At 49.0% G+C, this 17,613-nt stretch overlaps 2 protein-coding genes across 3 annotated transcripts in view; both read left to right on the top strand.

Annotated features, from left to right (window-relative positions):
- The window catches only part of ABCC5 (ATP binding cassette subfamily C member 5), a 99,692-nt gene extending 86,672 nt beyond the window's left edge, over nucleotides 1-13,020 (top strand). For both annotated transcript variants that reach the window (XM_036443685.2, XM_036443687.2), the window contains exons 27-30: nucleotides 1,734-1,812; nucleotides 3,047-3,160; nucleotides 6,877-7,041; nucleotides 11,645-13,020. In XM_036443685.2, coding sequence (XP_036299578.1) covers nucleotides 1,734-1,812; nucleotides 3,047-3,160; nucleotides 6,877-7,041; nucleotides 11,645-11,746 — 460 coding nt within the window. In that variant the 3' untranslated portion in view covers nucleotides 11,747-13,020. The remainder of the gene's footprint in view (nucleotides 1-1,733; nucleotides 1,813-3,046; nucleotides 3,161-6,876; nucleotides 7,042-11,644) is intronic.
- On the top strand, nucleotides 4,329-6,175 carry LOC118724762 (pre-B-cell leukemia transcription factor 2-like). Its single transcript, XM_045583743.1, is given in 5 exon segments — nucleotides 4,329-4,562; nucleotides 4,565-4,693; nucleotides 4,696-5,233; nucleotides 5,235-5,828; nucleotides 5,950-6,175. Coding segments are annotated over 5 exon segments (1,653 nt in total). The 5' UTR covers nucleotides 4,329-4,384; the 3' UTR covers nucleotides 6,164-6,175.
- Nucleotides 13,021-17,613: the final 4,593 nt, after the last annotated feature.

Raw genomic sequence — 17,613 nt, 5'->3', positions numbered from 1 at the left:
CCCGCAGTGCTGTACACACATGCAACGTGGTGGCCACATGCAGTCCTCACCGCAGCATTCTGAGGAGGTGGTCTTCTACCCCGTCTTGCACATGAGGAACTGGGACGTGGAGTCGTTAGGCCGACGCGGCCAAGCACACACACTTGTGATTGATAGACATTGTATAGGAATCGGGCAGTCTGGCTCCCGAGTCCTTGTTTTTACCAGTGTCTCTCCAGTACAAGGTGAGCATGTTGCAGGCAGAGAGAGGGCACCTGTGCAAAGGGCCTGGGGCACCGAGAGCAGGGTCGGGCAGAAGACGTGGACGTGGTGTGCGTCTGCCATCTCCTCCGCTCGCGTAGAGCTCCTCTGTGATGTGATTCTGCTTGCTTTCGCATGCCTGGAATTAGTGACCCCAGACATGGACGCAAACATGGCACAGAGCCGAGGTCCCCCAAAGATTTTCCCACCCACCACGCAGGAGTTATGAGCAAAGCAAACTGTAACCTAACCCCTTTCCGATGACTAGACTTAACAAAACTTGGTGTTGAGATTGAGACAAGACTCCCCCCATCAGTGTAACATCCCATTTCCACCCAATATCTGTTCCACCATTCCTCTACCCTCATCCTCCGTGACTGAAAGCTGTTTGTCCGTCTTTAACGTTTCCAGCAGTGCCTGGTCCCATTGCGATATCCGTGATTTCCATGTGGCAGATCCCGTGGGGACAGTCAGCAGGAATAGCCCCCAGCCTGGTTTTCTAAGCCAGATGACAGGAAGTCCTTTCCCCTCTCTCGTTCCCTCTGCCTTCCGCTGGGTCAGGCAGGCTGGCTCATTTTCCAGGTCAGCGAGCTGTCAGGTCCCTGCTCTCCCCCTGGTGCACAGGAACAAAGAGCATTTCCCTGTGCATGTAGGGAGATGTATTTTAACATGTATGTGCTAGGAAAAAATCTAGCCTATAGGTCAACATACTAACACCTTTTGTTTCTATGGATCTGACTAGAGATGATTAAAACATGCTTTGGTTTGTGTTTTGTGATTTGCATATCTATATTTCTTAATTTTATAATTATTTCTTAACTTTTTTAAAAATATATATTTTATTAATTTTTTACAGAGAGGAAGGGAGAGGGACAGAAAGTTAGAAACATCGATGAGCTGAAACCAGCTTGGCTCAATGGATAGAGCGTCGGCTTGGGGACTGAAAGGTCTCGGGTTCGATTCCGGTCAAGGGCATGTACCTTGGTTGCGGGCACATCCCCAGTAGGGAGAGAGGCAGCTGATCAATGACTCTCTCTCATCGATGTTTCTAACTCTCTTATCTCCCTTCCTCTCTGTACAAAATCAATAAAATATATTTTTTTTAAAAAAAGAAAGAAACATTGATGAGAGAGAAACATCAACCAGCTGCCTCTTGCACACCCCCCACCAGGGATGTACCCGCAGCCAAAGTACATGCCCTTGACCAGAATTGAACCAGGAACCCTTCAGTCCGCAGACCGATGCTCTATCCACTGAGCCAAACCGGTTCTGGCTTAACATTTTATAAAAAAGAAATTGTGTTCTCAGAGGTCGTCCTGCCTGGGGCAGGCATCAGCGCTCGCCTCTGGCTGCTTAGGGGATGAGCCCTCTGTGACCTTAGTGGGTTCCAGGCCGTTTCCCGTGCTTGTTTGGACGTTTAGCCCAGACAGCCTGTGCAGTGTGGCTGTGCACGTGAAGGATCCCTGAGACATTCCTCTTGCGTTTCTCTCTAGATCAAACTTGGATCCCTTCAGCCAGTACACGGAAGACCAGATCTGGGACGCCCTGGAGAGGACGCACATGAAGGAATGTGTAAGTAGAGAACCACGGGCGAGCGATGCTGTGGGCACTGCCCGGCGGCCTCGGTCCAGCCTGTTCTGTCCTCCACCTCCAGGGTATCCGTGGAGGAACCCTCCGAGCAGGACTTCCCAGACATTCCAGAAAGGGCATACAGGTTGATATTTCTGGCCTCCACCTCCTCCCTCTACCCCCACGCCCGTGAGCATATTACCCTTTTTACTACCCATTGACTGAAGACATGTCAACGACAACTACTCAGAATTCAGTCGTGCTTTTACATTAACTTCTATTTTATTCATCATAACGATATAACAGGCTTCCTATGGGCAAGAGAGATCTCACTTATTGAGTCTGCAGAAAGCATGCAGTCAGCCGTGGATTCACAGATCTCCACGGGTGCTTGGCAGGCCTCTCCAGGGGCCACAGTCTACAGATGGATAACCCTCACCTGGGGGAGGGTGTCCGTGCCTCTGCTTAATCACTCAGGATCCCTTGTCCTAACTCAACTAGATCAGCTCTGCTTTTATCTCTTTTAGGTTGAGCTTTCTCTTTTTTATTTTTTTTATTTTTTTATTTTTTTGAAGCTTTTTTTAAAATATTTTTTTATTGATTTTTTACAGAGAGGAAGAGAGAGGGATAGAGAATTAGAAACATCGATGAGAGAGAATCATCAATCAGCTGCCTCTTGCACACCCCCTACTGGGGATGTGCCCGCAACCAAGGTACATGCCCTTGACCGGAATCGAACCTGGGACCTCTCAGTCCGCAGGCAAATGCTCTGTCCACTGAGCCAAACCAGTTTCGGCAGGTTGAGCTTTCTCAAATAATTTTATTTGAAGACTAGGTTGCATAGCTTACAAAAAGAAAAGTTTGACAGCCATGGGCCTACAGCTTTAGACTTAAGAAAGACAGCAGTTTTATTTTCCCTTTTTCCTATTGCACGACCATCTTTTTCAGTGGCTCAAAAATTAAAATCACTATCTGCCAGGACTTGGGGACATGAAAGTATTGGAATTTCTGGGACGTTTTGAGAGTAGGAGACTAACAGAATGGTATATTTGAGTCCTGGTCACGTGGCCATCACACCTGTTCCTTCTTTCTAGGTGAGCCGGGTTCTCAGCTAGTATTCCTCCTTCTGTTCCAGAATAATTTACCTTTGCTACTGGATTTTTGACAAAAGTTAGGGTGTTTTTCCCCCCTCACTTTAATTTTTGACCCTTCTCATTTCTGCTTTCTTTCTTCCTAGATTGCTCAGCTACCTCTGAAACTTGAATCTGAAGTGCTAGAGAATGGAGAGAACTTCTCAGTGGGGGAACGCCAGCTCTTATGCATAGCAAGAGCCTTGCTCCGTCACTGCAAGGTGCGGCGCTGTGGGGGGAGCTGGGGAAAGGGAGGGGAGGGCGGGAGAGAACCGGGAGGTGGAGGAGCACCCTTCCCTGTGGCACGCGGTCTGAAGGCGTTCCAGGCTCCCAGCCCAGTGGCACTTTTAAGAGAATGCCCAGAGGTGTTTCTGGATTAACCTTGACATAATTTTGGTATATGGGTGGGCTATTGTTGTGGGTTTATATATGTGTGTGTGTGTGTGTGTGTGTGTGTGTGTGTGTGAATATATATATATATATATATATATATATATATACACACACACACACATATATATATATATGTTTTATATATATATATATATATGTTTTTATTGATTTCAGAGAAGAGAGGGAGAAATAGAAACATCAGTGATGAGAGAGAATCATAAATAATCCTACCTAATAAAAGAGTAATATGCAAATTGACCATCACTCCAACACAAGATGGCCACCACAAGATGGCCTGCAGGGGAGGGCAGTTAGGGGTGACCAGGTTGGCAGGGGAGGGCAGTTAGGGGTGACCAGGCTGGCAGGGGAGGGCAGTTAGGGGCAATCGGACCCACAAGGGAGCAGTTAGGCATGGATCAGGCTAGCCCACGAGTGGTTAGGGGGTGATCAGGCTGGCAAGCAGAAGCCGTTAGGGGCAATCAGGCAGGCAGGCTGGTGAGCAGTTGGAAGCCAGCAGTCCTGGATTGTGAGAGGGATGTCTGACTGCCTGTTTAGGCCCAATCCCGCCATGAAGCTTTAAGGAGGTAAGGAGGCCGCCTCCCTCTCACTCACACACCCCGCCCCCGCCTGGGCCTCCTCTCTCTCTGGTTCCATTTTCTCCACTGCTGGGGCCAGTCTCCTGTGGGAGGCCCAGCCAGTACGTCAGGTCTCCCTTCAGAGAGGCGGGGGGTGGGGGTGGGGAGAGACGGTGAACCCTCGGGGGAGACGGAGGGGGGGGGGGGGTGACGGACAAGGATCAAGGCAGAGGGAGCAGTGGCCCTGGTGAGTTTGGGGGAAAGAAACCAGGTGGGGGAGGGAGCCTCAGGGCCCGCGCCCCGCCCCCCCCCAACTATGGACGAGCAGCTGCTGGGGTTGCCCCCTCCAGGCAGGAGCTGGGGGGCCTGGGGATGGTGGGTTAAGAGCCTGGGGGCCCTGGTGAGCCTCCCAGCGGGGGTGGGAAGGGCCCAAGAGGCTGAGGAAAGCAACACATCAGGGACATTCTGCCGCAGATAATGACCATCATGGACCAGAGCCTGGACGAAGCCCAGGCCAAGAAACACGCCCTAAACTGCCACCGAATGCAGCCCGCTCTCTTTAACGTCCTCTGTGAGATCAAGGAGAAGACCGGCCTCAGCATCCGAAGCTCCCAAGAGAAGGAGCCGATGGACCCCCAGCTTATGTGCTTGGACAACGCGTTCTGGCAGAAGGCGTGGCTGAGCCTGAGAAAGGGAGTGGGGGGGGCTTGGTGGCAGCCACTGCAGCTGCAGCAGCTTCCAGGAGCGGTGTGTCCCCTGACTACTCCATCGAACACTCAGACCATCAAACAAACTGGCCCAGATCCACCATGTCTCCCACTCGGAGCTGGAGAAGTATGAGCAGGCATCTGACGAGTTCACGACCCACGTCATGAACCTGCTGAGGGAGCAGAGACACACGAGGCCCGTGGCACCCAAGGAGATGGAGCGGATGGTGCGCATCACACACCGTAAGTCCAGCGCCATCCAGACGTCGCTCAAGCAGAGCACCCGCCAGGCCATTGTGATCCCGCGCTCCCGCTTCCTGGATGCCGGACGGAAACGCCGGAACATCAGCAAACAGGCCACCGAGGTCCTAAACGAGCATTTCTGTTCCCACCTGAGTAACCGGTATCCCCGTGAGGAGGCTAAGGAGGAGCTCCTCGCCGAGAAGTGTGGGATCACCGTCTCTCAGGTCTCCAGCTGGTTTGGCAACAACAGGATTCACTGTAAGAAAAATACCGGAAAGTTTAAAGAGGAAGCAGACATCTGTGCCATCAAGACCGCCGTGTCTGTCACCCTGGGCCACAGCCGCACCAGCTCCCCGACACCCCTTCCTCCGCAGGCTCTGGGGCCCTTTCAGTCTTTCGGGATCCGGAGACCTGTTTCTGGGGGTGCTCGGGCTCAACGGAGGTTCCTACCCTGCTTCCCAGGCGGAATCACTCCGACACTCGATGGGCCCAGGGAGCTACGGAGATAACCTCGGGGGCGGCCAGATGTACAGCCCTCAGGAAATGAGGGCAAACGGCGGCGGCCGGCAGGAGGCTGTGACCCCGTCCTCAGTGACGTCCCCAACAGAAGGACCAGGGAGCGTTCTGACCAGAGACAGACTTACTGATCCAAGTGATCTCACCCCTCAGGGCCACAGGGTGGGGGCTCACGAGGTGGCTCTTGCCAAGAGGACAAAGGCATCCAGAGGACAAGCCCCAGACACAGGAGAAGCACAGATGGAGAAGGGCAAATGGGGTTGCTCTACCCCAGCCGGCTCAGTGGTAGCTACTACATGGCAAGGAGAAAGGGGTCCCCTAAGGGGAAGGGGGGGTCTGTCTCCCTTTTTTCCCTTCTTTTCAATCGTTTGCTCTCCCCATTTCTTACACAGAAACTCACACAGAACCCTATCTTTCATATCCTCTCTCATAGACACATTAACAACTATTCTGTTTCTCTCTCATAGATATATACACAACTATTGTTTCTCTATAGACATATATACACTCTCTCTCACATATACAACTATTCTCTCTCTTTCTCTCTCTCTCTCTCTCTCTCTCTCTCTCTCTCTCTCTCTCTCTCTCTCTCTTGTTTCACCCATTCTCTCTCCCCCACCCCTTATCTGCTCTGGGATCTGTGGAGACGCCAGCCTTGCCCTATCTACCAGAGATGCCAAAAATGGGGACACAATGTCTGGATAAATGGCCTGGCCACACCTCTGGGCCTCCCGCCCCTCCCCTCCACGTGGCTTTATTACCTCATATGCAGCTCATCCTAAACCAATAGAATTGCTCGGTGGAAAAAAAAAAAAAGAAAAAAAAAGGAAGGGAAGGAGGGAGGAAAGAACTTTATAAAGAAGTCAGTAGAGAGCAGAGTTAAAGAAGGAAAGAGGATGTGTGAGTGAATTGTAGGAGCTATAATGAAAATCAAGTATTCTTGTGCACTGGGGACAGATTTTAAAAGTAGGAGTCAGAAAAAAAAATGATAAGTGATAGTGAATAATTAGGCAGGAAGATAGATATTAAAATTGTAGAAGTAAGTAGAAAAGAATGTATGGGAAAGGTAGGATGACAGAAAAAGAGGGAGGAAAGTAAGGAGGAAAGAAAAGTTTATAAATGATGAGTCAGTAGGAGAAAGTGTTACATAAAAGAGAGCGAAAAATTGTGTGAGAGGGAGAAGCCAATAAGGAAGTCAAATACAATTGTATATGAAGGGGATAAGATTGAAAAATAAAGTTAATAGGGCGGCAGGCTAGCAGGAGAGGGCAGTGAGGGGGATCAGGCAGGCAGGCAGGTGAGTGGTGAGGAGCCAGAGATCCTGGATGGAGAGGGTGCAGGTTGGGCTGAGGGACACACACACCCTCGATGCATTAATTTTGTGCACTCAGCCTCTAGTATATGGTATAAAATTCAAATGCTAAAATACATTTTAGTAAAATCTAATTAACCAGAATGCTTAAGGAACTGTTTGGATCCTCTTTCTCCTCTCTTTCCTGGCAGATTCTGATTCTAGATGAAGCCACAGCTGCCATGGACTCAGAGACAGACCAACTGATCCAAGAGACCGTTCGAGAAGCGTTTGCCGACTGCACTATGCTGACGATTGCCCATCGCCTGCATACAGTCCTGGGCTCTGATAGGATTATGGTGCTGGCCCAGGGACAGGTACTGAGGCTGTGGCCTTGTCTGGGAGGACTGAGCTGACTGGCATCTGAGGGCGGTTCTGAACATTTAGAAAAGCAGCCATAGCAGCTCTGGTCCTGTCCATTTGGAGAGAGACACAGCCCCCTCCACAAGGCACTGCATGTGAGGCTTTCCTGGGTTATTGTTTTGCCTTACTACCTCTTATTTTGTTACTTGAAAATAGGGCACACTGGCTTAGGTCAGTGAGCAAGTTTAGTTAGTAATTAATTCACATTCTATATAATAAAGAGGTACTATGCAAATTGACCATCGTCCCAACACACAAGATGCCACCCTCATGTGGACACAAGATGGCCAGCAGGGGAGGGCAGTTGTGGGTGATCAGGCCAGCAGGGGAGGGCAGTTGTGGGTGATCAGGCCAGCAGGGGAGGGCAGTTGGGAGGGACCAAGCAGGGGAGGACAGTTAGGGGCAAACAGGCCGGCAGGGGAAGGCAGTTAGGGGCTACGGGGCCATCAGGGAAACAGTTAGGCATCGGTCAGGATGAGGGGAGCAGTTAGGCATCGATCAGGCTGGCATGGTTATGGGGCAATCAGGAAGGCAGACAAGCGAGCGGTTGGGAGCCAGCAGTCCTGGATTGTGAGAGAGATGCTCCAGATTAGAGAGGGTGCAGGCTGGGTTGAGGGACAAACCCTTCCCCACTTTCCCATCCCTGTACACGAATTTCATGTTCCAGACCTCTAGTAAATAAGAATTGCCCAAGGCATATTGAGGCCTGCCATCATGTGTGTTTGCTTTTTGCAATCACGTAGGGGTGCCAAACTTGTATCCTGCTGTTTCAAGCTTCCCCACAATCTGGTCCAGTCATGCCTTCCTTCATTTCCCTCTTTTTCCTTGCAAGTGCTGTCAGCTATAGACCATCTTGCATCCCCTAAGCTTTTCCATCTTCTGTGTCTACTCATACAGTCTACCTAAAGTGTCCTTTCCCCTGCTTTCCTTTCCCATATCTACTTGCTTATAACCGGCCTGTCTCTCAAAGCCAGTGTCTCCCTGTCCACAGATAGTGCTGTGTCTGCTCTAGCACCAGCATCACACCCTCAGGCAGCCAGTCCAAAGGAAGGATGCTTTGTCCTTAGGCCTGTCTCCCCTGGGCAGGACACCCTCTCCTAGAAGCGCCCCCGGAGGCCTCCCCTTTCATCTCCTGGCAAAGGTGTGTCCACACCTTTGCCCTGCAAAAGGGAGGCTGGGAAGTATGTGGCATAGTCAGCCACACCATGGGAGGCAGGCAGGTCCTGCCAGCACGTCATTCACTTTTCTACTGCAATATGGTTTCCAGAGACTGCATAGAAGTCCATCATAGGAATGGATAATTGACTGAGTCTATCCTTTACTCACTTTTTCTTTTTACTTTTTATTGATTGATTTCAGAGAAGAAGGGAGAGGGAGAGAGATAGAAACATCAATGATGAGAGAGAATCATTGATCGGCTGCCTCTTGCGTACCCCCTACTGGGGATCAAGCCTGCAACCTGGCATGTGTTCTTGACTGGAATTGAACCCAGGACCCTTTAGTCACAGGCTGATGCTCTATCCACTGAGCCAAACTGGCTAGGGCTCTTCTTTAAAAAAAAAAAAAAAAAAATTAAAAAAAAATTTAAATATAAACACACACACACACACACACACACATATATATTTATTTATTTATTTATTTATCTGTGCCCTGACTGAAGAGATCAAATCCACAACCTTGTTGTATCAGGACGACACTCTAACCAGTGGAGCTACCCGGCCAGGGCTCTCACTTCCCTTTTTATTTCTTTGCCAAGTAGGTCTCCTGAACCGTTTCTTTTCCATCTATAGGTTTAGATGAGCTTGCATAACTAGATGCCATTGCCTGTTAAGCCTTTGACTTATGCTGCAGTGGGTTCCCTGTAATTTTTTTTTTTAATAAATCTTTATTGTTCATATTATTACAAATGTTCCTCATTCCCCTCCCCCCCTCCATTGCTCCCCTCCACCAGGTTCCCACCCCACCCTCTGCCCTTTCCCCACCCCCCATTGTCCTCATCCATAGGTGCACAGTTTATGTTCAGTCTCTTCCCACACCCCCCTCTCCCCTTTTCCCCGAGAATCGTCAGTCCACTCCCCTTACATACCTCTGATTCTATTATATTCACCAGTTAATATTGTTCATCAGATTTTTTTTTTAATTCCCTTAGTTTTTAGATTCACTTGTTGATAGTTAGGTATTTGTTGTTCATAGTTTTTATTTTTATTTACTTTCTCTTCCGAAAGAACCCCCTTCAACAATTCATATAATTCTGGTTTGGCAGTGATGAACTCCTTTAGCTTTTTTTTATTAGTGAAGCTCTTTATCTGGCCTTCGATTCTGAGTGATAGCTTTGCTGGGTAGATTATTTTTTGGCTGTAGGTTCTTGCTATTCATCACCTTGAATATTTCTTGCCATTCCCGTCTGGCCTGCATGATTTCTGTTGAGAAATCAGCTGACAATCGTATGGATGCTCCTTTATAGGTAACTACCTGCTTTGCTCTTGCTGCTTTTAATATTCTCTCTTTGTCTTTTGCTCTTGGAATTTTAATTATGATGTGTCTTGGTGTGGTCCTCTTTGGATTCCTTTTGTTTGGAGTTCTGTGCACTTCCTGGACTTGTAAGTCTAATTCTTTCACCAGGTGGGGGAAGTTTTCTGTCACTATTTCTTTCAGTATGTTTTCGATATCTTGCTCTCTCTCATCTTCTGGGACCCCTATAATTCTGATGTTGGTTCGCTTGAAGTTGTCCCAGAAGTTTCTTACATTATCTTCAACTTTCTGGATTCTCTTGTCTTCTTGCTTCTGCAGAGGAGTGTCTTCTGGCTCTTTATGTTCCAAATCTTTGACTTGATTCTTGCAATCTTCCATTCTGTTTTTAGGACTCTGTATAATATTTTTTATTTCAGACAATGTATTCTTTATTTCTTGTTGATCCCTTATTAGTTCTTGTTGATCCCTTTTCATTTCCTCATAGGTCTTATCGACCTTTTCTAGGAAATTCTTGAAAAACTTTATAAGCATGGTTTTGAACTCTATATCCAGACTCTTCTTTTCCTCCATTTCTTTTGTTTGTGATCTATTTCCTTGTCTTGGCATTTTCACGGCTTCCCTGAGTTGGTAGGGTGGCTTTGTGTGCTAAGGTGTCCTATATGGTTTAGTGAGTCAGCCTCCCAGTTACCTGAGGTGGACAGTCTTGGTGTAGCCCTTTGTGGGATGTGTGTGCAGTCTTGTTAAGCCTTGCTTGTTGTTGGTATCACTGGGAAGCATTGATCTCCAAGCCAGTTGGCTATGAGGATCAGAAGTGTCTCAGCTAGGAGGGTTTCTGTATTCCGCTTGGATGGCGCAGAGTCTCGGGGTGGCACAGACAAGCTTTGTTGAATCCCGCACAATTGGTTGCAGGCACACGCACCTCTTTGATATAGGCGCAGACAAGCTTTAGATTCCTGTCTGCCCCTCCCTAGGAGAGTCCTATTGGCAGCAAACGAGGAAGCTAGCCACTGGAAGGGCCTCTGTGGTCTGCTTGGATGGGGCGTAGTCTCATGTGGTGCAGACAAGTTTTATTCAGCCCCTCCCTGCGAGAGTCTGGTTTCTGAGTCCCGCAGTAATGGCTGCTGGCTTCACACACCTCCAAGCGATCCCCGCCCACTGCCCGACAGTCTTGCCTCTCCCTGATTGGGTCTATCAGTGCAATAGGGTGGTTCTGTTTTCCTCCCGAACCAGAAAGCCAGCCATGCATCAGCTGTCTGCCCTCTCCGCGCAGGGAGTAAGCCAGTAGCAAACTCGGCCCACCCTCTCCACGCTCCGCAAGCAAGCCGGCAGCGAACTCTGAGGCCACTTTTTCCACGCGCACAGTTCTCTGTACCTTCACAGTTCCTGAGGTTCAGCGCGCCTTCTCTCTCCTTCCCAGATGGTAGAGCCTCCCCTTAGCCAGCCGTCTGGCGCTTCAGGGTGATGTTTCCCCTGTTTTTCAGTTCTAAATTCAAATTTGTTGTGGTAGGCTGCATTCGGGTGTCTGCCCTATGCCGCCATCTTGGTTCTTCCTCCCTGTAATATCTTGTCGATCGATTCCTGCCTATCTAAGGCTGAATGAATTAGGTAAAGGAGGTCTAGAGGTGTTTCTCTCCAACCTTTCCCTGGTGCCCTGGTTAGCTTTAAAAAATAAAATAGCCTAAACTGGTTTGGCTCAGTGGATAGAGCGTCAGCCTGCAAACTGAAGGGTCCCAGGTTTGATTCCGGTCAAGGGCATGTACCTTGGTTGCGGGCACATCCCCAGTGGGGGGTGTGCAGGAGGCAGCTAATCGATGTTTCTCATCAATGTTTCTGACTCTCTATACTCTCTATCCCTCTCCCTCTCTGTAAAAAAAAAAAAAAGAGAGAGAGAGAGAAAGATCAATAAAATATATTTTATTTAAAAAAAAAAAATGAGTAAAAAGGACCCCATTTGGGCTTGGCAGGGCTATGTGTCACCCTGACTCCATCCTCAAGGGGCATTTGGGCTTGTGTCCCCATCCCCCCCCCTTCCTGAAAGTGGGTCCTCTAGCCACATCCTGATGCCATCTCCTTCCTTTGCAGGTAGTGGAGTTCGACCCCCCATCGGTCCTTCTGTCCAACGACAGCTCCCGGTTCTACGCCATGTTTGCTGCTACGGAGAACAAGATCGCCGTCAAGGGCTGACCCCTCCCACGCCGCCTCCGTCTCTGTTCTCCCGGGGCTGCGCGCCTCCTGTCCTGCCGAAACCTTGCCTTTCCCGACTTTATCTTTCGCACAGCAGTTCAGGATCGGCTTGTGTGTTTCACTTTTAGGGAGAGTCCTATTTTGATTATTGTACTGACTCCAGATTCACATAAACAAGATTTAGTTTTTGTTTTTAATTGCACTCTACAAGGTTCAGGGAACCGTATTATAAATGTATCAGAGGCCTATACTGAAGCTTTATACGTGTAGCTATATCTATATATATATATATATATATATATAATTCTGTACATAGCCTATATTTACAGTGAAAATGTAAGCTGTTTATTTTATATTAAAAGAAGCACTGTGCTAATAACAGTGCAGATTCCTTTCTATCATTTTTGTACAGTTGGCTGCACTGGAGACCTGGTTTTGCTATTAGACAACAGAAAGGGTAGCATATTGTTCTTTGCCAGCTGGTTTTTCGTGGCGCCAGGTTTCTGGGTGTTAGAAAAGGAAGCCGTGTGGCCACGGCGGGCCCCCCAGCGGCCCCCGCTGCCGCCTCCCACCCAGCCCCGCCTGGGGCCGTGCAGAGCGCCGTGAATTCTCAGGGCTCCTGCTTTCTGTCCTGGTGTCACCTCCCTGTGTCCGTCAGGAGAGCAGTGGGGCAAAGCCCCCGACCCCCTTTCCCCTCCCCGCCTTCCTCCTCTTGCTGTCATTTCTAAACGAGAATCAAGTCTCTCCACAGAGGGTCCCACTGCCTCAGGTTCCCCCCGCTGGCCGCTGCACAGAGCTCCAGCTCCCACGCCCGTCGGCCCCTGGCCCCGGAGCCGGCCGCTGCTTTCCCAGTGGCCCTTCTCCGCTGGCCTGGTCCGCGCCTCCACAGCTCAGTGACAGGGTTCAGGATTCCGTGGGTCTGTCTCCTTTCCTCACTGCAGACATCGCACAGTCTCCTCCTCTCTCCAAAGTCTGCGACTTCAAGCAGCTCCTGCTACTCAGTGTCTCGCACTGGCGCGGAAGTCTTTGTACTGTAAAGAGACCTACCTCAGGTTGCTGATTGCCGTGTGGTTCGGTGTGTTTCTGCAAACCCCCCTTGTGCCGTGGGGCCAGTAGCTCAGGTGGGCGTGGTCGCTGCTGTCATCCGTTGAATGGTCAGCGTTGCATGTCGTGACCAACTAGACATTCTGTTGCCTTAGCATGTTTGCTGAACACCTTGTGGAAACAAAAAACCTGGAAAAGTGAATAATAAAGTTATTTTGGATTTTATAAAACTCTGGTGTAGAAACTGGTTCTCTGGGAAGGGAGCAGGGTGTCTCTGAGTGACCGGAATCCCAGAGGCGGGCTCCTGAGTAGCCGGCGATGGAGTTACATCTGAGAAGGGCCAGGAGCAGAGCTGGTTGGTTGCCAGGGGCACGGGGCCCAGCGTGCCTCACACAACCCAGTGGGCCCTGCCCCCTAAGACTGTGTCACCAAATAAAGCTCCGGTGCTGCCCAGGAGAGGATTGGGAGTGGGCAGGGTGAATGCGTGGGCGAGGTGGGCGGTTGCGGTGAAATACATTTCAAATGAACAGTTGGTTAAGGGTTCTCAGCAATTCAAACAATATAACTGCCTTTTTGGCCAACTCATTCAGCTTACCTCATTGAGAATTAAGTACCCATGCAAAAGGGCAATCATGATGGTGTTTCTCAATCGAGCTTATTGCATGCAGCCAAGAAGCTTTCAAACTACTTGGTACTGGTTCTGCCGGCCATCAGCAGAGATCATCCCCTGAACCCAGCCTTTTTTGTAAACTGCTGTCTTGGAAACACAGAGGCTGACTCTAAAGTTAAAATTTTCCTTCCACATTTCGTGTCCCGTGGCTACTGTGTCGGACACTGACAATTAATGCATAAATATAATCAATAAATGCATAAGTAAGTGGAACAACAAATGAATGCTTCTCTCTCTCAAGTAAATAATAAATTTTTTAAAAGCCCTTTCAGAATGTGATATCAGGAAATTATTCCACTTCTCAATGAGGAAATTTGTCAAAGTTCAATATATTTGGGAGCAGAGCAAGCAAGTCTCCCACTAGAGTGGAGATGCAGCGGGGAAGGCACTTCAAGTGGAGGGAGCTGCATGCGCCAAGGTGTAGAAACGGGAAAGCAGCAGCTGTGTTGACGGAGAGGTTGGTGTTGGGTTTTCCACATTAAAACCATTAAACAATGTCTCCTGAGTCTTTAAGACTTCAGCATGAAGGAGACTCCATCATGGCTAGTTCTTATGCCTGCGTTTTTCCTAACTCCTGTCCATGTAAACATTCTCTTTACTAATCTATCCTCAGTTTACCCAGCTTGGGTGTACTGTGTATCTCCTGCTAAAACTGTATGAGGCTGTTGGCTAAAATCATGATCTCCATTGAACAAATGAGGAAGCTGAGGCAAGGGGAGACTAGGTAACTTACCCAGGGTCACCCTAGTGTGAGATGGAAAGCGGCTCTAGACCCCAGCAGTCTGTCCCCAGGACAGCTGAAACCAAAGCAGAGGCTGCAGAACTTGACTTCTGACAAACACGGGGACCCTGGGCAGAGTCCACACTAACCAGAGATTGGAGCTGGGGTGCAAGTGGGATGAGGGGGTGGTGGGTGACTGGAAGGCTGATGAGGCCTCTGGGGGCGGTGCTTAGCGCCTGGGCAGAGGAGAGCAGGAACCCAGTCTCCATCACGCTGAGATGGAGTAGTGTATCTTGAGGGGCTACCATGCCACCTTCAGTGGTGGTCCCCTGCCTCTCCCTGAGCTGCCCCATGCAACCAGGATGTCTGCCAGTCCGAGGTCCATGGGCCAGAGGGGAGGCTGTTCTGGGAGTGAAGGTGTCCCAACCTGTCCCACACCGGAGCCCTGTGGCCCTGCAGAGGAGCAGGCCTGGGAGTGACTGGTGTGACCAAATGGATTTCCCCCATTGGGAAAAGACTCCTGGGACTTGCCAGCCTTCATGACGCTGCCCAAGAGCGCTGTCATAAAAGCAGAGCTCAGGGAGAAGAGGGTGGCCAGAGAGGGCTGTAGGGAAGGCAGGCTGCAGTGCACCAGAAGCAAAGGGGTGACGGGAGGCACAGGTCCCAGATGTTTTCCCTGCACAGTGGGCTGGTTTGATTGACTGCCTGCTTCCTGCCCTGAAACTTGGTGCCTTCTACTGGGACAGGAGCCACCTTCCTCCTGGTCCCTTCCCTTCCCCACCCTTGGAAACCTGTGGCAACTAAGCTTTCAACTGCACCTGTAGATACTCCTCCAGGTATGAATTCTGTCCTCAAGTCCCCGAAGGGGTGAGCAGATGAAGCTCTCAGTCCAAGGACACTGGAAGGAAGGAATCCATGTGAGTCCCAGTGGGTGTGAGCACCAGTGTATGACCTCCACCCATGGGCTTAGCTACTCTGTGCCCAGGGGAAGTGGCCCAGGTGTGGCCCCATGCCCAATCCAGTATCTGCAGAAATCACCCTTCCCTGGCCTTCCTGCCCAGCAGAGCCACCTGCTACAGCTTCTGCCTTCCTGCTGTGGGTCCCAACCAATTGGCTAGCCATCCATCCCAATCTATGGCATTTGGGACAGAGGGCTATGATTATAAAAGACTATCCTCATCGGGAAATAATTTGTAAAGTTCCTTATTGTTTAGAGCAGTGGTTCCCAATCTTTTTTTTTTGGCTATGCCCCACCTAAGCATTGCTGCAACATTTTGCGGCAAGGATTCAGAATCTGGAGAAGGGGCTATGTGCAAATGGATATACTAGATAAGAAATATAAATTTAGAGGGCATGGGGGAAAGCCAGGTGGATGCCTCACCCTCTAGTGGAGTGTCTCCTTGAATCTCTGGACCCGTGGCTTTTTATTTACTAGAATACACATTTTCCCTTTAGCAAACCAAACAGACATATCAAAGGTACGGTTTGGTAAATAGTAAAAGATTAGGAGATTGCCTTTAGCCACCATTGTCTCAACAGAACAATCTGTGCATAGTTTTAACCCTTGCTAAAGCCCAAAGTCCATCAGCCTTCTGACAGACCTCTTGCATTTATTATGCTAACTACTTGTTGGTCTTTGCCTCCAGCAAAGCATCTCTAAATTTCTGATGTCCTCCCCCACCCCACCAGTGACATATAATTCTTATTATTCAAAAAAGGAACTCCTATTCACATGGAGGAAGCCTAAAAGGCTACTAACTTGGACTAAACAAGCTTCCAAAGAACATGGCATCCGTGAAAGAGAAAAAAGAACAAAGGGATAGTTGAATTACTGAGGAAGAAATCACTAAGAAATGGTTTAAAAATAATAATAATATGGCCAAAACCGGTTTGGCTCAATGGATAGAGCGCCGGTCTGTGGACTGAAGGGTCGCAGGTTCGATTCCGGTCAAGGGCATGTACATTGGTTGTGGGCACATCCCCAGTGGGGAGTGTGCAGGAGGCAGCTGGTTGATGTTTCTCTCTCATTGATGTTTCTAGCTCTCTATCTCTCTCCTTTCCTCTCTGTAAAAAATCAATAAAATATATTTTAAAAAATAAAATTAAATTAAAATTAAAATAATAATAATATGAAGTGATAAGAAAAAATAGCAAAGTTTCAAAACATATAATAGAGAACTGAAATGCATAAATATGTCACTATATATTTTTTATTTACACTGAGTGGCCGGATTATTATGATCTCTGAACCACTCAGCATAATAATCTGCCTCCCAAGCCCTCTGCATAAAACCATAGAGGGACCAGGTCTGGAGTCTGTAGGTCTGGACGACCGGGACCAGACCCCTCCTGTAAGCTGCAGTAATGCAACTAAAACAAAGAAAAAAATGTCTTCAGAAAGTACATTATTCTAATTTCTGCATCCCTTACTTACTCCTATTTGGGATGTAGGCTTCAAACTCTGCTGAGTTGTTGGTGTTTTTTTGTTTGTTTTTGTTCTGTTTTGTTAATCCTCACCCAAAAATATATTTTTCCATTGATTTTTAGAGGGAGTGGAAGAGAGAGGGAGAGACAGAGTGAGACATCAGTGTGAGAGAGACATATCAATTGCTTGCCTCCTGCATGCGCCTGCAACCGATGTAACATGCCCTTGACTGGAATCAAACCTGGACCCTTCAGTCTGCGGGCCGATGCTCTAACCACTGACCACCCAGCTAGGGCTAGTTTGGTTTTTAATTTCAAGATTCCTTTGTCAAAACCTAGAATCCCGTGGCTAGTGCTCTGGCCCCCACAGGGGTGGTTGATTTCATTCTCTGGTGGTTGTTAAATGAGCCTTCCTCAGAACCCCTGGGTGTCCCAGGTCCCGGGTCCATAACCAACCCCATCCTGGCTGGTTCCACTTTGGCCTCCTGGTCAGCCCAGGGCCCACGTGATAAGGAGCAAAAATCCCAGACAGGAAGTGCCTTTGGCTCCTTTCGGCTCCCATCGAATCCGTCACATTCTCTTTTCAATCACTCACTTCTCCCTTGAGGTACAGTGAGGGCGAGGGTTAGGGTTTACCTCTCCTCTCCCCAGTCCTAGGTGAAGCTTTCTGTCTCTTCTCCTTCTCATTACTCAATCTTTCTTTCTCTTTGTCTGTCTGCCATTCATTTCTCTCTCTCTCTCTCTCTCTCTCTCTCTCTCTCTCTCTCTCTCTCTCTCTCTCTCTCTCTCACACACACACACACACACACACAAACACGCAGTGTTTGTTGCCCACAGTGTTTGTGCAGAACTTGGTCCCCTCCAGCCATGCCTACAGCTTACAGCTTCTCCATAGGAGGCAGTGGCCATCTCTGGCCCAGATCGGGAGCTTTCAGGGTAGAGGTGGGTGGCCCTTAGCGTTAGCCAGAAGAGTAGATGCTCAGTCATGTCACTGACGTGATCCTGGCG

Source organism: Pipistrellus kuhlii, unplaced genomic scaffold, assembly GCF_014108245.1.
Source record: "Pipistrellus kuhlii isolate mPipKuh1 unplaced genomic scaffold, mPipKuh1.p scaffold_m20_p_2, whole genome shotgun sequence".
In the NCBI taxonomy this organism is placed as follows: Eukaryota; Metazoa; Chordata; class Mammalia; order Chiroptera; family Vespertilionidae; genus Pipistrellus; species Pipistrellus kuhlii.
Note: the sequence above shows the minus strand (reverse complement) of the source record. Positions and strands in the feature narration are given on the sequence as shown.